The sequence below is a fragment of the Ischnura elegans genome, chromosome 7 (assembly GCF_921293095.1).
Source record: "Ischnura elegans chromosome 7, ioIscEleg1.1, whole genome shotgun sequence".
In the NCBI taxonomy this organism is placed as follows: domain Eukaryota; kingdom Metazoa; phylum Arthropoda; class Insecta; order Odonata; family Coenagrionidae; genus Ischnura; species Ischnura elegans.
Genome location: NC_060252.1, coordinates 19,539,751 through 19,563,361, shown reverse-complemented (window position 1 = coordinate 19,563,361; position 23,611 = coordinate 19,539,751). Strand labels below are relative to the sequence as shown.

Sequence of the window (23,611 nt, the reverse complement as noted above, 5' to 3'; positions counted from 1 at the left end):
GGAACATGGAGACATCATCTAGACAACGCCGCGGAAAACTACGTTCAAAGTTTAGCTTGAGCCGTGAGGGCTTTGGCACTTCGAGAACGCACTTGCTGTATTGTAAGGCCAGCATCGCACTCCTCTAAAACCACCAAAATTGAAAAACTAAGATGATGACTTGAATGAAAGTATTGTAGATGTCATCAAGCTCTATTCAAGAAATCGGTGATTTTTAAGAATCATAATCTCATAGCGAATACTTCATAATATGCATTTCCAAAATACAACTAATTTGGATTCGGAAAAATGCTAGTGAAATTTAAGGCTTTAATTCTTGTTCAAAGCAACGTAACCAGGCATAATTATAGTGGTGAAAGTTTTGGACAGTCATCTGGTTTATAACAACTTTTAACGTCTCATCTCGACACAATAGTCTTGAATTAGATTGATTGGGCGTTTGAGAATGCATATCTTTCAGAGCGACACAAAGAGCATCACATTTGAACCCCACTTCATTGCAAGTTCGAACAGAAGCGATAAATTTAGGGAGATATTTTTTCCGTACGGATTGGTATGGGAATTCGTTTTTCCTCCGAACAATTAAGGACTTTAATAGTGCTATGTGGAACTTCGTTAGACCATTTCCATTTTGTTTGTTCGCGGTTGGTGTCCTAGCACCTACCACCGCACGCCTGTTGAGGCGGCTTGCGAGGCAGTATGTAGATGTAGATTAGTCATTTGTCGAGAATAGATCAAAATTATGCTGAAATTATCTAGTAGCTAGGAAGTTTTTTGATGTTCATGTAAACTAATGGCGATCATTTTTACCTTGTTTTAATTACTTTTATATATTATTATACCTCTGTATGAAATCTTAAAGGCAGAACGCTAAGCACATTTTCCCCATTTTTTAAGCGCGGAAGATGCAGAAGGGAAAAATGAAGAATCCCGTGCCCTCATTAGGGAGAAGACGCGACGCGGGCTAACTGCATCGGAACCGAATTTTATCGTCATAGGATAATCTTCATAGGATATTTATATTGGTTGATCTGATCTATAAGGAATATCATCCAATGGAAAGAATGATCCAGAATTTATTTTAATTCGCAAAATGATGATGATATGGCCACTGAGTTACTTGATTGGGCGTTAAACAATTAGTCTATGTTAAATCGGCTGTCTCACGTGTGTGAACTGGGTTCTGGAGTTCCTCAAGGATCTTACCTGGGGCCAATCCTTTTCTTGAAATTTATTAATTATATTAGCTGTTAGTTTTAGCTTTTGTTAATGTAATCTTTGGTAGCATTATCTCACCATGATGGATCCGCTGGCCTTCTTTTTCTCGTTGCAGCCGAACATGGCGGGGGAGGGCATGAGGTTGAAAGGCGGCGGAATGGTGTCGCCCTCCTCGAAGTAACTCATCCACAGTTTGCTCCTCGCGAATTTCCATTCCGTGTCGGAGCGTTCCTGCGAAAGAAATTTTGAGAGAAATGATTTTAAAAGGAATCCACTCGACCGGAAGATAGCCCGGAAAATTCATGGAATTTGCATGAGATTGGGTAATTTCGTGGATAGGTCGTGTAATTTAGTGTATGCACCTAGAAAATTCTGATTCTCGCATGGCTGTTAAAAGAATTCTCGGTTCACTTGCCGGTTGAATATCTACACCCGGCGACGCGTGTCTCAGTGCGCGACCAGGGTGCACCTCCTGAAATCCTTTTAGTACGTTCCCATCCACTTAAACATTTTATGTCTATGTGTCAGTTGCGAGTTATGTGTTGCTCTCTTACGTATAGTTTACTTGTTTAGTTTAAATGGTAGTTGTTTTGATGATGATAATTTTAGCCATGATGAAATCTCAATTGCGAAAAATCCACAGAGAAAAAAATCATTAGCTTTGACAGGATTCGAACCTAGATCCCTCGATTTCCGGCCGAGGGCTTTAGCCAGGCGTCATTCTCTCCTGAAATTCCTTCCCTTGTGGCACCATTCTCCCCTGTGGATCCTGGTTCAAATCCCGGTCAAGGCGAATAATTTTTTCCCTGTGGATTTTTCGCACAATTTGTGCATTGCGGGCGACTCCCGTAAAGTTATTACCGTGGCTAGTCCCGGTTTACTGAAAAAAAAACTCTCAATCGGGCAATGATTCAAATTTGGAGGTGAGAATACTCTTTTACATTTAAGCATAGTAACTGAGATGAGTAGACAGTTAAAGCACTTCTGAGTCGACTTCTAAATCTTCTGAGATGCAATTCGAATTTGGACGCAGAAATAAATATTATTAAGTTAAAAAGAGATTCAAAAGTGGATTATGAAACATTAGATGGAATGGTATGTGCTTCCACATGTCCTTAAACAATAAATTACGTGAACAAAACTGATCATTAATTCACGAGGTGGTGATCTGATCGTTGCCATGTTAAAATTAATGAGGCATGGACGAATATCGGGAAAACTTCGAGAGGTGGCGGTAGTTTACATTACTCTTTTAACACGTGTTTCGTCCAAGATGCATCGCCCGTGGTGCAAAGAAATACATGGAGGTCTCTAATGCTGGCCAAGGCAAAAGGTGTCACGCACGAGATACATTTGCTAACAAAGGGTTGAAAGATTACAAGTCTAGAGCATAGATAAAATTGCTTTTCCGCTTGCTATATTGCACCAGATTGCTTATTGCAGATATATATTGCACCAGATTGATTGACGTATTAAAAATACATATATTTCAGAGTAACACCCTGAACGATGTGGAGAATATCATTACATATCCCTTTTACGCTAGAAGGCAAATACTAATCCCTTACAGATGTAGGTGCTTTCAGTACCCATCATGCGTCTTAATATCCAATCAAATTCGCGGAAGAGGCAGTAAGAGGCGGTAGAGGTGGGTATTTAGGATCGTTTTGAGGAATTGGTTCAAGGGACGTGATTCGTGGAAAAGAATCGGTTCTTAAAATCTTCGTGATGAACCGAATGAACCGTAGTATATAAACACAAAGTTTTGGTGTTAATATCTTGATCGTGAAATGTCATACTACGGGGAGCAATGGAGGTTAACACGCCACTGACAATTTTTATACTTCTGTTTGACATTTATCGATAGCGTAATAGCACTTTTTACAATTCCTAAGTATCACGTTTAATAAGTGTATATTTTCTTCCGTCACACTAAAACACATACCGCACACACCTGCGAGTCAAGTCAATAGTAACTATGGTGAAAAGAGCATTTTTATCGCTAACCTGTGTGGTTATTAGTGAGAATCTAATGGGAATTCACCGCCTTTCATGGGTAGCAGAATCAACGCAGTCGTTCTTTTTGAACGATTTGGATTCGACGGATTTGAATCTTCCACTTAAATCGTTCATTTTTAACGATTCGAGGGGAAAGCGTAGATTCAATTCATTCGGTTCATGCCCTTGAATCGTTCATTTTGAACGAATTAATTTATGAAAGACACAGTTCTAGGTGGTATAATTACACACTAGTAGCTGGACTTGTATCAGGTGTAAATACCGGTGAGAAATCTTCGGATCGTCGTCGCCTTATCATGACGTTAAAGCCCACTATATTTCCATGTCCGACAAATACTATGATTTGAGAGAGATATTTTGCCGAACGTATGGGAATTTGTTTTTCCAAAGTAGGTAGGGGAGTGTGGAGTACCTAGGACATAGTGTGCCTAGGAGCATGTGTAACTACCGCCAAGTTCTGCGACCTAGCGACTTTAAGCTATTATGTGAAAGATGCGCTAGAGTACAAAACAGATCAATTACGAGTCCATTTTGGCTCTTCTTACAAAGAGGACGCCAATTTGAAGTTCTTGTCGCTGAAAAATAAATATTTTTAATCGTATATTCAAGTCCTTTACCGAAAATCGATCACATCAACAGTGGTATCGTAGCACAGGCGTTGGCGTGTAATGGTGAGTCGTATTAGCTACTCATTTGGTATTTTAGATGTAATATTAATCAGACAATTCAGCCGAAATTAAAAATGGCTACCCGTTGTACCAAGGAACACAAGCCCATGGTGTACCTAGGAACATGTTCCTAGACTTGTGGTTTTTGTAATCAGCCGTAATTTATGGTCTAATATTCTAAAATTTACTTTTTTGTGCTAAATTCATTAGGTACGTAATTGAGAATGCTATAAATTTTGTAGGGTTTAACCTAAGTTTATTTTTACTTGAAGGAATTTTTATTATAAAATTGATTTTTTACCTAAATTTCATTTATTTTTTATATAGCACTTTAATGTACTTTCAAATTTAATAAAAAACTACATATTGATTCCCGTTCTTCGCGTTTTTTTCCAGCCTTTATATCAACTCACCAACCTGTCTGTTTGTTTGTCTGTTTGTCTGGTACAAATCTTGTAACTGAAATTTGACTCACTTCCTGTGAAGCAAAAACGCTGAAATTTGCTTCTGCACACTTCTTCATTTCCGATGACAATACATGAAAATATAGCTTTTTCTCTCCAACCCCCCTTTAACCACCCCCCAGTCAACCTATAGCCCCCCAAAACATTTATATTTATTTTTGTACACACTACACGAATCTTTACAATTTTCTCATTTATTCACATATACATTTAATTTGTGAAAACTGTACAACAGCTAATTATGATCTTCATATATTTATTAACAATTGTAAGGTTTTGTAAATGTTTGAATATTGTTTTACCGTTACATAAAACGTACGGGGTGGCATTTTTAACGTAGGGGGGTGGCATTTTTAACATAGGGGTAGGCATTTAAAAGCATAGGGGTGGCATTTTGAAACATAGGGGGCTTACCATTCACTGAAAATTTAATAAATATAGTGACTTTTTTAATACGTCACTTTTGGTTTTTCGGGGTCACTGAGTTTTTTTGCTTTGTGTCATATATAAACGTTGCTCATCCCCTGTAATCTAAATATAAAGGCTGGTTTAAAAAAAATTTTTTTTTTATAAGAGCTTAGTTATTACTGTTCCCACCAATCTAACTTGTGTTCCTTGGTACGATAGGTAGTGTTCTTGGGCACATGAACATGATGTGCCTAGGAACAATTATAAACACTTTTAGAAGTTTAAATTAGATCCATTAATGGTAAAGTTACAAGTCTAAAACTTAAAACTTACGTTAAGTAATCCTGATGGATTAAATTGTTATTGTTAGACTGAATCTTAAGTAAATATATTTTGTTTTATCTAAAAAAATTGATAAAGTGTTCCGTGGCACAACACACTACCCCAAAATAAAGAATTTTTACATATGTTAGGCGGATCTTTCTATTTAGTTTTTAACGAATGTTGTCCTAACAGCACTTTGTATGCGCAGTTCCTTTTATTTGTTAACGACTGGTGTCCCAATGCCCCCAGCCACTCGGATATAGAGGCGGATTCCGGAGTAGTATGTAGAAATGAAGGCCGTGTTCTTGCCAGATGTAGACGGAAATATCGGACGCTATCCCTTATTCTTACCGTCAAAATGACTAATGCGGAAGTAAAATATCTATTCTCAGACAATTTCTGCTGTGCCTTTATACTTTTATGTCATTACAAGTCCATTATTATTTGATCACTCGAAAATCAGTCAATTCGACATACTTGACAGTGAAGTGTGCGCGAGGTACCCACGCGATATAATGCAACCCTCACCCCAATTTTTTCTTCATAACATGAAAACGAATGTGTGTATGTTAAGGGTTAGGAAAAACTGTATAACGGACAATTTTTCAGCAGCAATCCACATGAAAAACACGTCTCCATCGGTATGAATGGTTTAGATCCACTCGTGCCTTCCGGCATGAGACAAAAAAGACACAAAGATCCATTTCTTGAAGGGAGTTGTACTCACCGAAATGATCTGGTAGGAGTTGGACATCATAGCAATGAGCATGTTGAGGAGCACGATCACGTTAATCACGGAGTACGATCCGAACATGAGCAGAGCCCAGAATCGCGTGAAGCTCTTCACGCCCGTGAGCTCGAAGGCTGTGAGGTCGACCAAGCCGAAACTGGCCCAGAAGAGGGACTGGGAAGTTTCAAACATGCTGCGAAAGGAAACATATATATGTAATTAACAAATCAAACTGTGTGGGTAACATGTTATTACACCCCTTTTTTATGATGAACGCACTTCAGGCAAGAAATTGAGTTGATTTACTTGACAGATTTTATTAATTCGATTGTAGGGAATTTGAATCTAATTAGTAATTATTAACGATTTTCTCTATCATCTCTTAACTTTGTGGCAGTAGCGGATCCACGATTGGGCTAAGTATGGGGTAAACTCCCAGAAGTATTGCGGGTCCGAACAAAAATTACTATTCTATTTAGTGCAAATTGGATGTCCAAGGGGGTGGGCTGCAGCCCCGTGCTTTGTGGTAGTTCATGCTTTCGTTACAGAAGGAAAAAAATGTTGTATTTTACCAATTTATTTTTAAGTATACGACTAGTTTCGACGCAGCGGCGACATCTTCTGGTACGGTCAGGTACCTGAGGATGACGTAGCTGTGTCGAAACTAGTCGTACCTAAAAATAAATCGATGGAAGACAACAAATTTTTTCATCTCTATAACGATATGGTTACTTATGCTGGTTATAATTTTCCTCGTCATCATTTAAAGTTTCGTAATTTCTTTATTTATTCTGGCTTATTATTTAATTATTGTAATATTTAATATATAAATATTACAGTGGGTGAATAGAGTTGCGATGACCATGGCCTATAATGCGATAAAATGTTGAAGTAAAAGTGTTCAGTCATTATTTCAAATATCCATATATACTAATTGGCTTTGAGAGAAAGGCAGTTGATTGTACTTACTTGGCGAAACGTCTCCAAATGGAACAGGCCAATTCTTCGTTATCAAAATCTGCGAGGCCGCTTGGTAAGTGGTAGCAACGTTTCTTTTCCAAATCAGCGTAGTACCACAGCAGTTGATTCATTCCTGCAGCATGGAAGAAAATTTTATGCAATTATTCACAGCTTAGAGTGTCGACTATTTGAGGTAGAATTTTAATGATTCCTAAACTTCAATTTCACAATTCTATTTCTAGCAAGCGAAAGTGGCTGCTTGATTCGGAGTAGAGAAGTGGGTTGAGAAAATCTTGAGATATGCAGCTATTTTATGAGTTCTCGTCTCAAATGCTGGGCACGTCTTTTCTTCTGCTATTGAATTTCGATTACCTGTCAATTCAACTTGTTATTTGACAGCGAAAACGTGCTAAAAAGAAAGTAGGTGGCCTGCTGAGTAATAGGTGGACCTTATGCCCAGGATGAAAAAACCATACTTGGAATAATTCTGTTAATTATAGAGTTCTCTATGTGTCTATATGTCATTCCTTGTCTCTCTATATGTCATTCCTTAGCATAGAGTTGAAGCTTTGATACACGAAAATACATCGCTACATGAATCGCTACAACGACAGACATTCATCACAGCGAACCACATATATGGTTGTTAATGAAATTGAGACATATTTCATACCAGGAATGCAACAGATTTTATTGCAAAATTTTTGTCAAATAAACTCATTTTTTTATTTCTATTTTTGGGATTTATATCTTCATATATTGTTAAAATTGTGTGTTGCTTAGAATCATAATCAGTCGCTAGTAAATTTATGGTAGTAAAATTAGTACAGTGCAATCCAAATATAGCTGTAGAGAAAACACTGGCACTTCAAATTCAACTCAATCCAAAATACACTATTGATGCTACAATTTTGCATATCCATATATAGGTACAGACAGTCTATCGTGATTGCTGGCATATTAATTTGATGCCGCATAGAATGGATTATTAGTATTATCATCATCTTAACACTCTTTAGGAAAGAGTATTCTTCAAGTATTAAGTATCTTTAATTAGTCTAGTCCATTTTTAACGGTATGAAAAATATAAATCCTTACGTATTTTCATTTCCAGGTCACTAGATTATCATTTCACCAAGCAGAAAAATGAATTGGATGGAAAAGAGAGTTCAATTCATCAGAAACCTATGTGGAACCGATTATAGCAGCAGCGCTAGGTCATGAAAACATAATTGGATATAAATTTTGTGAAAGGTAATAATATATAATTACTTTAACAATTTTTCTAGGATTGAGGTGGTCATATAATATTATGCCAAGTTTTTCATAAAAGCTTTAGTATTACTAACCTTGAATATTCGAATTATTTATGCCTTAAATTGTTGCCAGTGCTCATGAACCCTATCATTCTGATAAGGTTTGATTTCTCTTACTACAATCTTCAATACATTTTCTCTTGAATACATTTATTTTTATTTATCCTCCCACATACTCCTCTTAGAGGGCGCTTGGTGTCCTAGTGAGGAGTGCGTTTGACCACTGGTCGCTTGTGCTTATCTTGTCGACACAAGGAAACAAAGATCCTCTGGTCTGCACTAATATCCTCAGCCTCGAATAATGCAGACAACATACAGACCCTAGCTAGGACGAGTAGTTAAGTGGTAGCCAAGACAAGGGTGAGTTTTGACCTCACCAATCCAAAATAGCTTTCGGGTTGTGGGCTTGGACTTGTATAATAGTGTTGTGTGTCCTCTAGCGAAGAGCGTTGAAGAATGTTTGTTTTCACATAATATTTTTGCCTGCAAGAGGTATCTACGTAAGCTATAATTCAATATAAGTTTTATTGTAACTACTTTAGGACCATAATGTTATTCTTAAAAATACATTAATTGTCATTACGCTGCTCCTATGCCTTGGAGTGCGTGAGGTTGATGAAGAATTGATATGAGTATTCTGAAATATTGGAACTCACCGCATCCGAAGGCAAACAGCACCAGCGTGTAGATGAAGAAGAACTTGAGGATATCGATCACCATTCGTCCGAGGGATATCTGCAGCGGACCAAGATGTGGATTTACGCTGAATATATGAACCAGCTTGAGGAAGCTGTAACAATAAGTAAACAAGGTCATGACCAAGCATGATGAGTTCAGGGATTTCTCGTGTGCCGGCGTTAAGATTTGTTAAAATTATTATTATTTGAACCCTGAGTACGTAGACAGCGAATTAATACATAGATACCTAAGTATATAATAAATTTAGGAGCCAATGAATTATAGCTAATTTTAAATTTGCTCAAGTATTGAAAGAAAATAGTTTCGTTTCTTGCGTGAAAGTCAACTTAACTTGAAAAATTAGGAGAATACCAGTTTTTACGTGGTTTTTACGTGGTTTACTTATTGCTATTTACCATTTACTTATCGTTTTCAAGGGCTAACTCGTTAAATTTAAAGTTGAGTGATCTATCCTATTGTCACACTGTGTTAGGTCTATGTATTCTTTGAGGAGGACCGTAAATACCTTAGATAAGGGGAGCTTAAATGACATAGTATCAAATGAAAACTGAGAACTGAATGAAAAACGGTGAAATATTTCATTTATTAATAATATTACCAAGTATTTTCTCTACTTCACATTTGTTGATTTTTTAAATTTTAATTCAGTTAAGTTGATTTTCTCTATGATTATGAAATACGGGCTTATGAACTTTATAGCAAACATTTTGTGGAAATATGAGTTATATTGGCGGGATTTTCCATTCTTCTCTCAGATTCTCTGTTTTAGTGAAAAATATTCCCGCTCTGGAGACATATTTTGGAGCCTTTATGTTGAGTGATTAATCTCATAGTCGGATCTGGGGGGGGGGGGACACGGGGGCACGTGCCCTCCCCAGACCCTTAAAAATATGCAAGATTTTTAATACGGTCCCATTATCATTGCGTTCGTTTTGTATTACGAGGTATCCTTGTGCCCCCCCCCCCCAGAACAGAATGCTGCATTCAGCCTTGCTTGTGTCCCCCCCCCCGCAGAAAGAAATCCTGGATCCACCCCTGATCAGTTTTAAGCATTTAACATCAAACACTTGACACTTGAAAGCCGTTGCCATCTAGCGGAGTGCAAAATGTGAAACGGATCAAATATTGAAGAGCAGATACCATTAGCATTTTCTCCCTGATTATTTGCGTATGCAAAAGTTAATGGCTATAATTTAAAGATAAGGCCTACTCCATAGAAATTTGAATCTTGTTCAAAATTCGGTCTATGAAGCTATATCTATGAAGCTCAGTTTAGAGTTTTTACTTCTCCCTGTGTATTCAGCATTAGTAATGAGGAAAAAAAATGAGAAGTTAATTACTAGGATGTACATTATAATGTAAGTTTACGATGTGAAATGAATATCCTTGAGTTAATATCTTAATGAATGTGAAATGATCTAGTTTCCTCTATTTTCTACGTTACATTTGCAAAAATCATGCATTTCTAAATGTGGCTGCAGAATTCCCTGTCCAACTAAGGTTAATTTTAAAAATATATCAACATATTTTATGTAATAATTAATGAGACTTGGTAAAATTGTTTCACATTTTTTTTCGGTAGTAGTGCCAATTTCTATAAAATATGACTTTTTAAATCAGAAATTCGTTTTCTCACGAAAACGCCTCCATTGATAGTGGTATTTGTTTTTTCATAAATGTTACTTTAGCTCAATACGGTTTTCTCTAGTTCTTCCCGGCAACTCGATGCATAACTTGACGCATAACAGAATATGCTGTTCTCGTTATGTTGCCCTTCCGCCAAAGTTTAGACTTAAATTTTTAAAATTCGTTTCATAAATAAAATAGGATTAGTAGATAGATAGATGTTATCATTTAATATACATAGGAAATCGGAATTCTGTGAGTCCTTTAATTATAGCCTAGTGATAAAATTAAAAACTCTGTTACGTTTAATAGAATATGTTGAGGAAACATTTATTTATTTGTTTTTAGTAAATTCATCTCGGGTGTCCTCCCGGCATTGGGTATAAACTTTTTTGGCTGCCGTTTCCTTAAGAGACTTTCCCAACATCTTCACGCCTGCTGATGCCGATTTTAGTGTTCCTGTATACACCCCCCTACTTCACCTAGGCATAAAAATCTCCAATCTGCATATGCTAGGAAAGTCTCCCAACAAAACGTTGGCTTACAATGTGAAGACCCTAACCCGGTTGGATACCCGAGAAGAATTCATTCACCGGGAAAATATAAAAATTTTCATTTATTTAAATTTTTATGCTATTCAGTAGCCAAATATCGTTATGATATCAAATTGTTAAATTTGAACGATACCTTTGTAGTTGGATAACCTCCTTCAAGTAGGTTTTTAGAAGTGGTATATATATAAGAATTTAAGAAGAAGGTGGTATATATTATTAGTTTTCCCGGATATCACGCAATTACTTGTACCACTCATTTTACAGAGCGTGACACGGGTTTCAATGAATAGGGTAGTTTCCTTCATCAAAGAAAACGAAATTCATTGATTGCTATTCGTTACCCACCATTAGTGTATATTCATAATATACAAATTATTTGGTTTTAGAATGCCCAGTTTAGACGAATGGCAATGGTCAATTTTAACCTCATTTAAAAGAGGCCAGATCGGCGCCCTTGCGATTCCACTCTACGTGACGTCACAGGGACCTAGTTTCTATACGAGTAGATAGGAGTTTTACATCGTCTGAGATTACCAATGCATGCATGAGTCACAGAGCTCAGGGAAAACATCTCTTAATAATCATTTATTAAAATTGTCTAAGCTCGGAAAGTTTCCTTCGCTTGATAAGGTAGTAATAATCCATATTTAAGCAAAGCGCTACCTGCTAGTAGGTACTCTGCTACCCGCTAGCATCCTGCGTCGTTTCAGCGCTCAAGCCTCGCCTCTAGGTCACCTCACAGGGCGGCAGCGGGAACCAGAAATACGTCACACGGACTTTTCCCGTCATTCCTACTTAGCCGTCGCGTTTTCGCGCGCTTGAAATTTTTCACTTTTCATTTAAAAATCGCGAAAAATAGATATCGCCATTCGAAAATCTAAGAGCGTGAAATGTGTACTCCAGGAGTAATAATCTTTCGATTTAGGCAATAAATAATAACAGGAAACTACCCTATTATCATCATCGTCAGGCGCAAATCTTATCAATATGATGATAATTCCTTGAAAACTGGGTCGCGCTCTGTAAAAAATAAGTGTTATAAGTAATTGTGTGATATCCAGGAAAGCTTATAATGGAATATCACAATGTTAATCAAGAGTTAGTGAATTTTGGTGTATTATTACCTGAAGATCATGCCTGCTGCAAACGCGCCCTCCGATAATAACATCGGGTCGAACGGGTCCCACTCTTCTCTAGGGTACCAAGGGTTGCCTCCGCGCCAGTATTCTCTCTGAGGAAACACAAAATTCAGTAATTGGTATTTCAAAGTACATATTATTACGGGTATGATATAGCGGAAATTGTGAATACGGTGGGAATATATTGAATTTCTCATTTGTAGCAAAATATAACAATTGCTGAACGAAACAGGGTCATCGTCGACGAGACGATAAGAACTTTTGTTGCGGCTTTTTTAAAATTATGATTAATGGCCACTTTATGAATAAAATTTTCAGAGGTCATATATAAGCCTTGAGTGGTTTCATCACCTTGCGACATTATTCGTTATTAAGTCAATTATCATAACTTTGCCAAAGTTATAACAAAAAAATAAAACCAAAAATCTTTTCTAAGGGGCTTTTCCTACCCTACCTCACCCAACCACTGTATTAAGAGAGCCTATGCAGCGAACAGTGGATACCATTAGAATGTTTAATTACGTTTTCAATACAAAGATACATAAGTATATACATTTAATACTTCTGTGGAAACTTTGCTGTTTACTGTGGAAGACAGAAATTTCTGTCAATTTTTATTTTGTTAAATGTTTGCAACTCTATTACGATGAATCAGTAGAAAGAATTAAATTGAATTAAATGAATAGAATGGAGTAAAAAAATCTCTTCTTTTCCAATTGCCCTTCGTTTAATTCGCTTGAAATATTGAGGAAGAATTTCAGCCGAGGGTGCATGTATTACTTACAATAGATAAAAACCACGATACTGCTCGCAACATGATCCATATAGTGTAAAATATATTTGTTATCCAGTCCACAATGTTCCATAAATCAGCGATGTATTCCAGCAAGCCATCTTCCCATAACGTCGTCACTTCAGCCCATAAAATACCTTGAAAGAAAACAGTGCATTCAAATATTATGGGAGTAAGGTAATTGATAGCTTTATAGAACGTTAATTATAGTTAAACAAATAGTTACAAGCCGACCATGTGGTCGGGTGGTAAAATCAGTACAAAGGTACACATAGTCCAAGATACAAATCATACGAGGTCTGTTCAAAAAGTACCCGGAATTTTTAAATTTCGCGGGTCTGGAGAGTCCGATTGTCAAAATTTTTTAAAATTGTGTTGGTATACATGCCCCTAAAGTATGATAACATTTTCAGCCATATTCACTGTTTACTTTGTCTGTGGTAGACGCTAAGGTTCGACGTGTTTTTATGAGCTCGGCGATTTTTGCTTGTTTAAACAATGGAAGAATTGAAGAGTCAAGGAATTTGTATTAAATTTTGCGTAAAAAATGAAATAAAGTGTAACGAAGTGTGTGAAATGTTACAAAAAGCGTATGGTGAGTCTGCTATGAAAAAAAAAGTGTTTACGAGTGGTATAAGCGTTTCCAAGATGGCCGCGAAGACGTTGAAGATGAAGAACCAAGCACGTCAATAATCGATGAAAATGTGGAAAAAGTGGAAAAAATGGTTATAAAGGACCGCCGAATAACAATTAGAGAAGTTGCTGATGAAGTTGGCATATCAATTGGCTCATGTCATAACATTTTTTCAAAAGTTTTGGGCATGAAACGAGTGGCAGCAAAATTCATTCCAAAACTGCTGAATTTTGACCAAAAAAACAATCGCATGAAAATCGCTCAGGAGCTGTTAAATGACGTCAACGACGATCCAAGTTTGCTTTAAAGGGTCATAACTGGTGGTGAAACATATAGGTACGGTTATGATGTCGAAACCAAAGCACAATCGTCCACCTGGAAGCATTCAACGTCACCAACAGCGAAAAAAGCACTTCAAGTTCGATCAAATGTCAAGGTTTTGCTTACTGTTTTCTTGGATTATAATGGCATAGTGCATCAACAGTTCTCTCCACAAGATCGTACGGTTATTAATAAGTATTAACTTGAAGTTATGCGACGTTTGCGTCAAGCAATCCGAAAAAAAAATCATGGAAATTTATGGAAAAAGAATTCATGACTTTTGCACCACGATAACGCACCTGCTCACTCGTCGTTGCTTGTTCGTAATTTTTTGACCAAAAACAATACCGCAGTCATGCCCGTTCCTCCATATTTACAAGATATGGCTCCGTGTGACTTTTTCCTGTTCCCAAAGTTGAAGAGACCCATGAAAGGTCGGTGTTTTTCCTCGATTGAAGAAATAAAGGCCGAATCGCAGAGAGTGCTTAAGGACATACCAAAAAGTGAATATCAAAATTGATTCGGAGATAGGAAAAATCGCTGGCATAAGTGTATTATATCTGGGGGGGACTACTTTGAAGGGGACCACATTGATGTAGAAAATAAACAAATATTTTTTTGAAAAAAAACGAAAATTCCGGGTACTTTTTGAACAGACCTCGTATATGATAAGTACAAAGATATCATGTTATCAGGTGGTAAAAAACAGCAAAAGGTATATGCTTGTAATCCAGACCACAAAATATAAAAAGCAAAATCTAAAAATGTAAACAATACACAAAAGTACAAAAAATACATAGTGGCCCTCAATATTCAATTGCAGTTATTATTATATTTAGCCTCGTCATTAATTGGTTGAATTTTTTAATTTTTTTATATCTTTGACTTCCTTTTTTGTACTGAAGGAAGCGATATTTGAAAAAATCATAATGATATAATTCTTCGAGGAATGAACTACAAAGTGTTGCTCGAACTATAAGTAATAAAAATTCGATGAAATATATTTTTACCTATGTCAGCACCTTGAAGATGATATATTAATCAAATATGAATGAAGTGAAAGGAAGCACAGCTGACTTTTTACACTCAAGTATTGCTAAAATCTTGCTAGTAATTTTTGCTACTCAAGTAAGTGGATTGCGGATAGTTCTAATTACCCTAAGATGCACATTTGGCTACAAACCGAAAACATATGTCATGACGCAGAATTCCACGATGCCGGGCAACGAACCGCGTTCTCTCCTCTTCCAGTCCTCCAGGATGACCTGCATCCACTGTGGACCAAACCACTCGATCACCAAATACTCAGCTCTTTGTGAAGCCAGACCCAGTAACACTGAAACCCAGGAGGATATTTGAGTTAGGACATAGAATAGGAGATTATTGATGGCTAAGTGAGCGGGGAATGTTCTGCTCACACTCAGGAATGTACGCGGTGTGTTCAGAAAATAACGGGAATTTTTTAATTTGGCGGGTTTGGAGAGTCCAATCGTCAACATTTAAAAAAATTATGTTGGCATATATGCAACTGAATGTTACCAACATTTTCAGCTGTATTTATCGTTTACTTTGGCTTGGGCAACCCCTGAGACTAGGTATATTTTAACGAACTCAGCGACTTTCGTTTGTTGAAAGAAATGGATCATAGAATATTTGCAAAGTAAATAATGATCATCAAAAAAAGTGTAATAAAATATGTGAAATGTCAAAAAAGGCCTATGTTGTGTGTGCTATGAGTGAAGCAAGAATTTAAGGGTGGTATAAGTGTTTTCAAGATGGCCGTGAAGACGCCTAAAATGAATAAATAAATATTTTTTGCAAGAAAATAAAATTCCTGTTATTTTCTAGATACACCTGGAATAGTTTTTGCTAGAATTATTAATAACATTTATGGTTTCTCTTTTACGAGTACCACTCATTAAGGCAATCAGTTGCGTCTTTTTATGACCTAGTTTTCTCATTTTTACACTTCTCCACAAAGCAATGCAATTATTTTTTGAAGTGAAATGCATCTTACTTTTGTAAATAAACAAACTTTGAAAATATGTGGCTTAAGCCATTTCATCTACTAGTCCGTCTCGGTACCTCGTACCGTATATTTCAAAAGTGAATCCGCGGTGAACATCTTTGTATCTACGAAACTTTCTTCGGCACACTTACTTAAGAAGAAGGCGTAAGATGAGGAGTGGGTGATGAACTTGACGAAGGGCTTTTGCATGAACTTTCCTTTCTCCGAATCGGGCATCATGAGTGCGAATGTGCTGTTCACCGGGAACATGGATCCTAGCTTCGCAACCTCGATCAACTGTGCCACCATGCTCTTCCTTCGAAATCCAGGAAGTCCGTCGTACCAAATTTTAGCCAGCAGCTGTTGCACATTTGGATGGGCCACGAACTATAAAGTGCAATGGAAACAAGTAAAAATGAGTCATGACTTGCTTAATGGATAGTTGTAATGAAAATAAACTAACTCACGCGAGTATTTTATGATTCGAACTTGTTTTTGTCTTCGCTTGTAGCCTTATGAAAGGCTGGGATAACTTTCTGTTTCAATGATGAAAGAAGGAAATGGTTTTTGACTGTCAAATATTTGAAATATTTAAATTTTTTTATGAAGCCTTCACAGTGGGTTTGAATACCTGTTTATTACCTGTTTCTGCTTGTACTTGATGGCCAGCTTGAGTCTCTCCAGCGTTTGCCTTTCGCCCGGCTCCCAAGGCTCTCCGCCCGGGTTGTGGTTCAGCATAACCTCCAACTCCGTAGACGTCCTCGCGTGGTCCAGAAGTGACGTGGCGAATTCTTGTGTGAGGGCGCGCATTTCCTAAAACCATTTCAGTCATTGAAATCAATGAAATATTTAGCTTTAAAAATTTAATTGAAATCATCGGTTTGGGGTCAAGGGGAGGGAGAATCACAAACGGTGAAGTATATGTCCACCTTAATTTGCCGGCCTTGGTGGTGGTGGGGTAAAGTCCTGGCCTGCCAAAAAAGAGATCAGAGGTTTGAGTCCCGTCTGGCTAAATAATCTCTATCCAGGGCATGGTTGGTATTGTAATTGTTGAAATATTTAAAATTACCCCGATGTAAAAGGCCAATTAAAAAATAGAGAAGTGTTAATAAAGAAATGTTGTGGTCAATTATGAAGAAAAGAGGGTTTCCTCAGCATCTGATAAAAGCTTCCCAGAGTCTAAAAAGAAACACTAGAATTGTAATTGACACTGGAAAACAGATCACTCAAGAGATTATCATTGACCAAGGAGTTAGACAGGGTTGCGGCCTATCCCCAACATTCTTCAATCTATATATAGATGACGTTCTGAGAATATGGAAGGAGAATAATGTATCACCAGGCATAGAATTGGGACCATCTATACTTAAATACAATGCTGTTTGCTGACGATAAGGTTATAACACAAGATAAAGAGAACAAACTGCAGATGGCAGTACACAGACTATACCAATTGAGCAAATTATAAAACTTGAGAGTATCAAAAACCAAAACAAAGACTATGTCATTTTTAGAAAGCAACCGATACGAACAAAAATTGTTATAGAGGATCAATTCCTGGAGCAATTGTCGCACTTCCAGTACTTAGGATGCGATATAACATATGACGAGGGCAAATATATTATAAATCAAATTATTACTTTCCAGAGAATATGTGGCACAATTAGAAGAGCTTTAAAAAACAAAATGAGAAAAGAAACTCAAAAATTAAATTTTATGAAGTAATGGGAGTCCCTACTGTACTCTACGGATCAGAATGTGGGGTATCCTAAAAAGAATGAATCAAGGCAGATAGAATCATCGGAAATGAAATTTTTAAGATCAGTGAAAGGCTACACAAGATTGGATAAATTAAGAAAGACTCAAATAACAGATGAATTGGGTGTCCAGGACAGACATACAACAGATAAACTACAAGACAACAAACACGGATGCAAGGAGCATATACTTCGAATGTCAAATGTAATAGTTCCAAAACAAGCAATGGAATATCAACCATTTGGCAGGAGAAGTATAGGAAGACCAAGAAAAAGATGGTAATGCGGAGCCGGTACAGGCTTAGTAGCCTACTGGAAGGAAGAAGAAGAAGGAGAGTAAAAGGCCTATGTTTGCTGTTATCTGTGGTCTGTAAATAAATAAATAATATTCACCCGCATTCCGGGTTTTGGGAGGTATAAAAACTCACTTAACCCGGAACCATGAGTAATACCCGAAGATGACGTATGAATACGTCGAAATTAGCATGAGTCGCTTATTTCAGACCTGCCGCGTTAACGGCGGTAAAATTCACATGGATTTCCATGGGAGTTAATGGTCCTGGACGTGGATTGGTCTTTGCAGTGGCCCAGTAGCTGCAGATTCGTGGTTCGATTCCCGGTCGCAGGGAATTTTCGTTATGGCAATTAATGTTGCTGTATGAGTGAACTATGAGTCGAAACAAAGTACACCCTTTGCGTTTTTCATTTTATAATTTAATTGAGTAGATATTTTATCTGGGTAAGACCTGAAGCTGAAAATTTGGTTTAAATATTTACGCAAAAACATGTTTTTTTTTAGTTTGAGCCACCTTTTTCCTATTTGAATTCGTCGATATAAATACAATGTATGACCTGATGGCAACCCTGTTGGAGGAGATATATTTCTCAGAGTTAATTTTGAACAGTGCACTCAAAGTGGCTGCTATTTATTCCTGAGCGGATACCCTTTCTGAGGCTATGTAGCGTCTGAGAAAAGTCAAATTGGATTATTAATCATTTTATAAATGCGTTCATTTAAGCTCGAACCTCATCCTCGACAAGTAAGCAGGCGCTATCGTATAAGTCAGCCGAGTGGGCCTTTCAGGAAACACGTGGTATTGGATTTTGACATATCAATTCCTGTAAAGGCCTGCCGCGTTTGTTCTTTTCAAGTGACAGCAGTTTTGAACGCTATCCTGATTTCGTCTCCAGGCCGAAGGTATACAGCCTGGATAGTAGGGCGGATTGGAAAAATCGATTTTTTTCAAATCCATCTGGCCCAGTAAAAAAAAAGTTGTGGGACTGATAAAAAATAAGGCCTGAAAAATTTGAGACCTCTAGGTGAACCCCTGACCCTCGCTCAAATGCAATTTAGGGGGGGAGGGTCAAAATTAGAAAATTTAATATTTTATGGATTTAATATTCCCTATAGATTTTACCGAGTTACTGTTATTTATCAAATATGTTGTGCATTTCGACGTATCTGTCACCGTTTAGCCACAAAATGCCAAATTTGAGTCCGCGTCCGCGAAGAAAATATTCCAACGCGCACGCAGCGTCGCGGATACAAGAGCGGCAGGCCGCTCCCGTCCCCTCCCCGCTCGCTTCTCCTCCTCCCACGCCTCGAATACAGCAAAATTCATCCCGCGTGTGCTGCTGGGAGGGTGTTCATTTTTAATATAAATTGGAAGATGGTAGAAGGTAAAAAAAGGATGCGTAGTGAGACGACTTGCCCCTTATTTGGCGCCTCGTCGGCGTTAAACAAATCGATCTTACCATTAGCCATGATTCATGTTATGAGTCTTGTGGATTTCCATAGTAGCGCCTCTTCTTCGGCGCTATCTTTGCTCCTTCAAAGTCAGTATAATACGTACCCTACTCCAAACGTGTTTTGCGATGTCTGACTAATAATCAAGGCTCATCACCTGAAGACGAAATCAGGATGGCTTCCGAAACCGCTGTCACTCACAAGCAAAAACACGCGACTTGAGAACCCGCAATATTGCATTCATCTTTCCACTTCAATGATGTTCATTTGGTGCAGACGACGGTAATCACCGCTGTAATATTTACTCTGAGGAGTGACTCGCACCTGCGTCTTTGCTGTACTCACTATGTATTCATTCCTGAACTCGGTCTCCATCTTGCTGAGTCTCCTGAGTTCCCAGGAGAGTTCGAATGCGGTGAGGAGCGGGTCCCTGGAGGAGAGGGAGATGAGCGAGGGGCTGGTGAGGGCGCGGTACGCGTTGATCCTCGACTGAGAATGACGAAGGGAGTCCGTCTCGCTCGAAGACACGCACTCGTCACAGCCGCACCTGCAACACGAATAAAATGAGACAGAGAATCTGGACTTCTAGGTGGGTCCTCTGAGGGTTACAACGCACCGGGGCCGGGGACCAAGTCAGAAACGCCCGCGCTCCCGGGGAGGGGTTTGGATGGGAAGGAACCAGGAAAGAGGCGCCGCCGCGATAGGAGCCCGACGACGCCTCTGGGATAGGGATAGGGTTGGAAGGTAGGGACGGGCTAAACACCTCGCCGCAATAGAAGCGGAAAGGGCCCAATAACAGCGAAACACGGCACCAGCCATTAATGTGCCAACGATTTTGGTGGATTTTCCTATTAAAGAGAAAAATCCAATCGATCAAATCGTTGGATATTTTTTAAAAATACTTATAAGCATATTTACCGTTACCATAATTTAAATATACATATGTACCGATAAATATGGCATACCAAAGTGGAAGCAGAATGATATACCCGTCTGTCATCCCATAGGTTGCGGGTTCGAATCCTGCCTGGGTGAGATTTCTGCCAAATAGGGCTTGTCCAACAAGTTAAATGTATGAAAGGGCGTAAATGATAGTAAAAATACCAATTCGCGAGTAAGTAAAGGCGAAATTATTATTAGAATCACCCAACCCGAAGATTGGTTTGTATCGGTGAGCGTATAGGCAATATATTAGTGACTACGTATGTATATGGCTTGATGCAAAACTGTTCCGAATACCTCCTCAGTTTTTATATATTGCCTACAGATTTTGTGGCACATTATCAATGCTGGCAGTATTTGTAAACTGAGTAATTAATATAATACTGTTAGTTAAAATAATGCGAGAGCTGACTTGAGTTAATAGGTTGAAGATCAGCTGGTGTGACTATATTTTCTAATTGACTAGTGCCATAACGGTTAAATGGTATTCAAGTGATCGTTATCTAAGGATGAAAGATTATTTGAAGTAATTATTATTCAATTTCGTCATGGTTGATTCTAGAATAGAAATTACTATTCCCATTGCTTTATTTGATCAACTTAATTTTGGTGAGGTGTTTAATATGTTTGCAAAAGGATACGTTTTTTAAGCTTTCCTTTAAGAAACCCACAACCTCTATTCATTTTGGTTTCAAGAAGCACTGCCTTTATTAGTGGCTCTAGAGGAGATTAAGCTTTTGCGTTCATCGCACCTATTTTTATAGCACTCTATTTCGAATGATATTTATTGTGGAATGAAGAAAATTGAAATTTGGAATGATAAATATTCTATAAGTATCTCTTTATTAAAATCACATTATGAACAAATTATAATCAATTCTGATTGCCACGATAAAGCGTTGCGAACCGTTGATTTGCAGCTTTAATGTGAAACTGATTTTTTTTACAGCTTCTTAGTTTAAGCTTAGTTAAAGGTTAAAAAAAAATCAACAATGAGGAAATCTCTTAACCTCGTGATTCGAATGAGCCGAGTGTAAAGCGTTATGTGACGTTCCGCATGCAGTTAGAGAGCATTACCTGACGTCATGGGGGACGGGCAGCGTTGCTCCTCTGTCGAGGAGGATCTTGAGGATCTCGTAGTTGTTCATGTGTGCCGCCAGGATGAGCGGTGTTATGTCGGGAGTGAAGTTGGACGCGGAGCGGTCCACAGCCTCCCAGCTCTGGAATCAAGCACGTCGTTGAGAGGTTAGGGACAAAATGGTACGCTTATTGCGATATGGTTCAGAGTTATAAGAAACAGTGTAATTTATAGCTATTTCATGACAACATCTTAGCTTTAAATCGATATTGGCGGAGAAGTATTTGAATTAAATTACAATCGCATTTTCGTGGACGTTTATCCTTTCGTTATTATTATTAACTTACTGTTACTTATTACGTTAGAGGAAGAATTATATAAAGGGTGTCCCATTTATCTTGACCACCCGAAATAACTTTTTGTCCAGATGCAAATTCAAAAATGTTTCAAGCAAATGTTCATTAGCCGTCAGGGGGAAGTTAATCAGCATGGTGTCCTTCCTTGTAGCTCTGTTATTTACAAAGATATGAACAGCGGTATGTCTTTTTTAAATGGCACCCTACTTTTTTTATTCGGCAATTAATTTCATCTCCTATAACTCCTCCTGTTCATATCTTTGTAAATAACAAGGCTGCAAGGAAGGCAATCATGCTGATTAATGTCCCCCTGACGGGTAATGTACATTTGCTTGACCCATTTTTGAATTTGCATCTGGGCAAAAAGTTATTCTGGGTGATCAAGATAAATGGGATACCCTGTATACAATTAATCAATATTAAGTAAGGGTGCAGAGTGTTTTTTTAAGGCTGGGGTAAATTGTAATAATAAGTGAATTTATTTTGATAAGACCCGTGAAATATTTAGAATAGCTGCGAATTGGTGTAGCTTTGATTCCAAATCTTTTATCCCAAGGAATTAAATCTTTTGATCCAGCCTCCCAGCTCTGAAATCAAGCATGTTATCGAGAGTTAAGGACAAGTTAATCACATAACGATAAAGTTTTAAGTTATGATAAAAATCGTGAATTATGGAAATATCATGAAATATATCTTTGTTTTAAATCAAAGTTGGTGGAGAAGTCGTTAAATTAAATTAAAATCGCATTTTAAGGACGTTTGACATTGATAACGAATCTCCGGAATGATTTAAGCCAGAGGAAGGGCGCATTGTGTACAATTAATATCAGTAAAGAGTCTAGCGTGGCTATTTTAGGCTGAGGTACATGAATTATGGCCATGTGAATGTATTTTTTATTAGTGATGGAATGAATAAATTAATGTATTTAGTTTGCACCCTTGAAATTTTCAGAAAATTTGGGAATATTTGCAGTTTTAATTCCAAATCTTTTATCCCAAAGATTCTGAAAACTTTTGAAGCTTTTTATAAATACTCTTAATCGATTCCAAAGATGAATTATGATTCAAGCTTCATTTTAATATGCATTATTTGTAATTAACAGAGGTAATTAGGAACCTTTTTGTAGTTACGGGAGAAAAATAATTAGATATCAGCTATAATATTCCCTGAAAAACATTTAATCGTATTAATCATTCATTTTCAAGAAATTTTAAAGAGAATTTGGCACACTTATTTATCTTACATTTATTGGATTGTAATTTAGCGTTGGTTTAAGTGGGTTTGGCCTCTGCAATGGCTTCACTCACGTAAGGCGTTCCTGGCTGGTGATGTTTCTCCTCCCACTCCAGCAGAATCTCCACGGCTTCGACGTACTCTTCCTTGATCGCGTGCAGCAAGGCATCCTTTCAGAAAACAGAGGGAAAGTTCGTGGTTGAGGCTTACTTTGATGAAATGAAGTCCGCTTTCAAAGTTACGGACTAGTTAGTGACTCAAAATCACGAACGAGTCTTTTTTCTCTCATGAAAACGAGAAATATGTTTCGCTACACCGAGCGAAATTTAGTAATGTCCCAAATGCGAGTGATTTCGACATAGCTCACAATTTTCCACTTCTACCTCTATTTTATTCAACGGAAAATGTTTTGTTAATGGTGAAGGTAGCCTATATAAATACTCTTAATCGATTCCAAAGATGAATTATGATTCAAGCTTCATTTTAATATGCAGTATTTGTAATCAACAGAGGCAATTAGGAACCTATTTTAGTTACGAAAGAAAAATAAATAAATATCAGCAATAATATACACTCTCTGTGAAGTTAGCATGGAAAATTATAGGCTGTATATATC

At 37.6% G+C, this 23,611-nt stretch overlaps 1 protein-coding gene across 1 annotated transcript in view; it reads right to left on the bottom strand.

Moving 5' to 3' along the window:
* The window catches only part of LOC124162871 (transient receptor potential protein-like), a 77,762-nt gene that overhangs the window by 5,060 nt on the left and 49,091 nt on the right, over window positions 1–23,611 (bottom strand). Inside the window, exons 4-15 of the mRNA XM_046539562.1 lie at window positions 23,070–23,165; window positions 21,405–21,547; window positions 19,731–19,932; window positions 16,524–16,694; window positions 16,034–16,268; window positions 15,057–15,209; window positions 12,910–13,055; window positions 12,111–12,217; window positions 8,764–8,897; window positions 6,801–6,924; window positions 5,829–6,024; window positions 1,297–1,449 (exon numbers count right to left, since the gene is read on the bottom strand). Of these exons, the coding sequence (XP_046395518.1) occupies window positions 1,297–1,449; window positions 5,829–6,024; window positions 6,801–6,924; window positions 8,764–8,897; window positions 12,111–12,217; window positions 12,910–13,055; window positions 15,057–15,209; window positions 16,034–16,268; window positions 16,524–16,694; window positions 19,731–19,932; window positions 21,405–21,547; window positions 23,070–23,165 (1,860 nt within the window). The remainder of the gene's footprint in view (window positions 1–1,296; window positions 1,450–5,828; window positions 6,025–6,800; window positions 6,925–8,763; window positions 8,898–12,110; window positions 12,218–12,909; window positions 13,056–15,056; window positions 15,210–16,033; window positions 16,269–16,523; window positions 16,695–19,730; window positions 19,933–21,404; window positions 21,548–23,069; window positions 23,166–23,611) is intronic.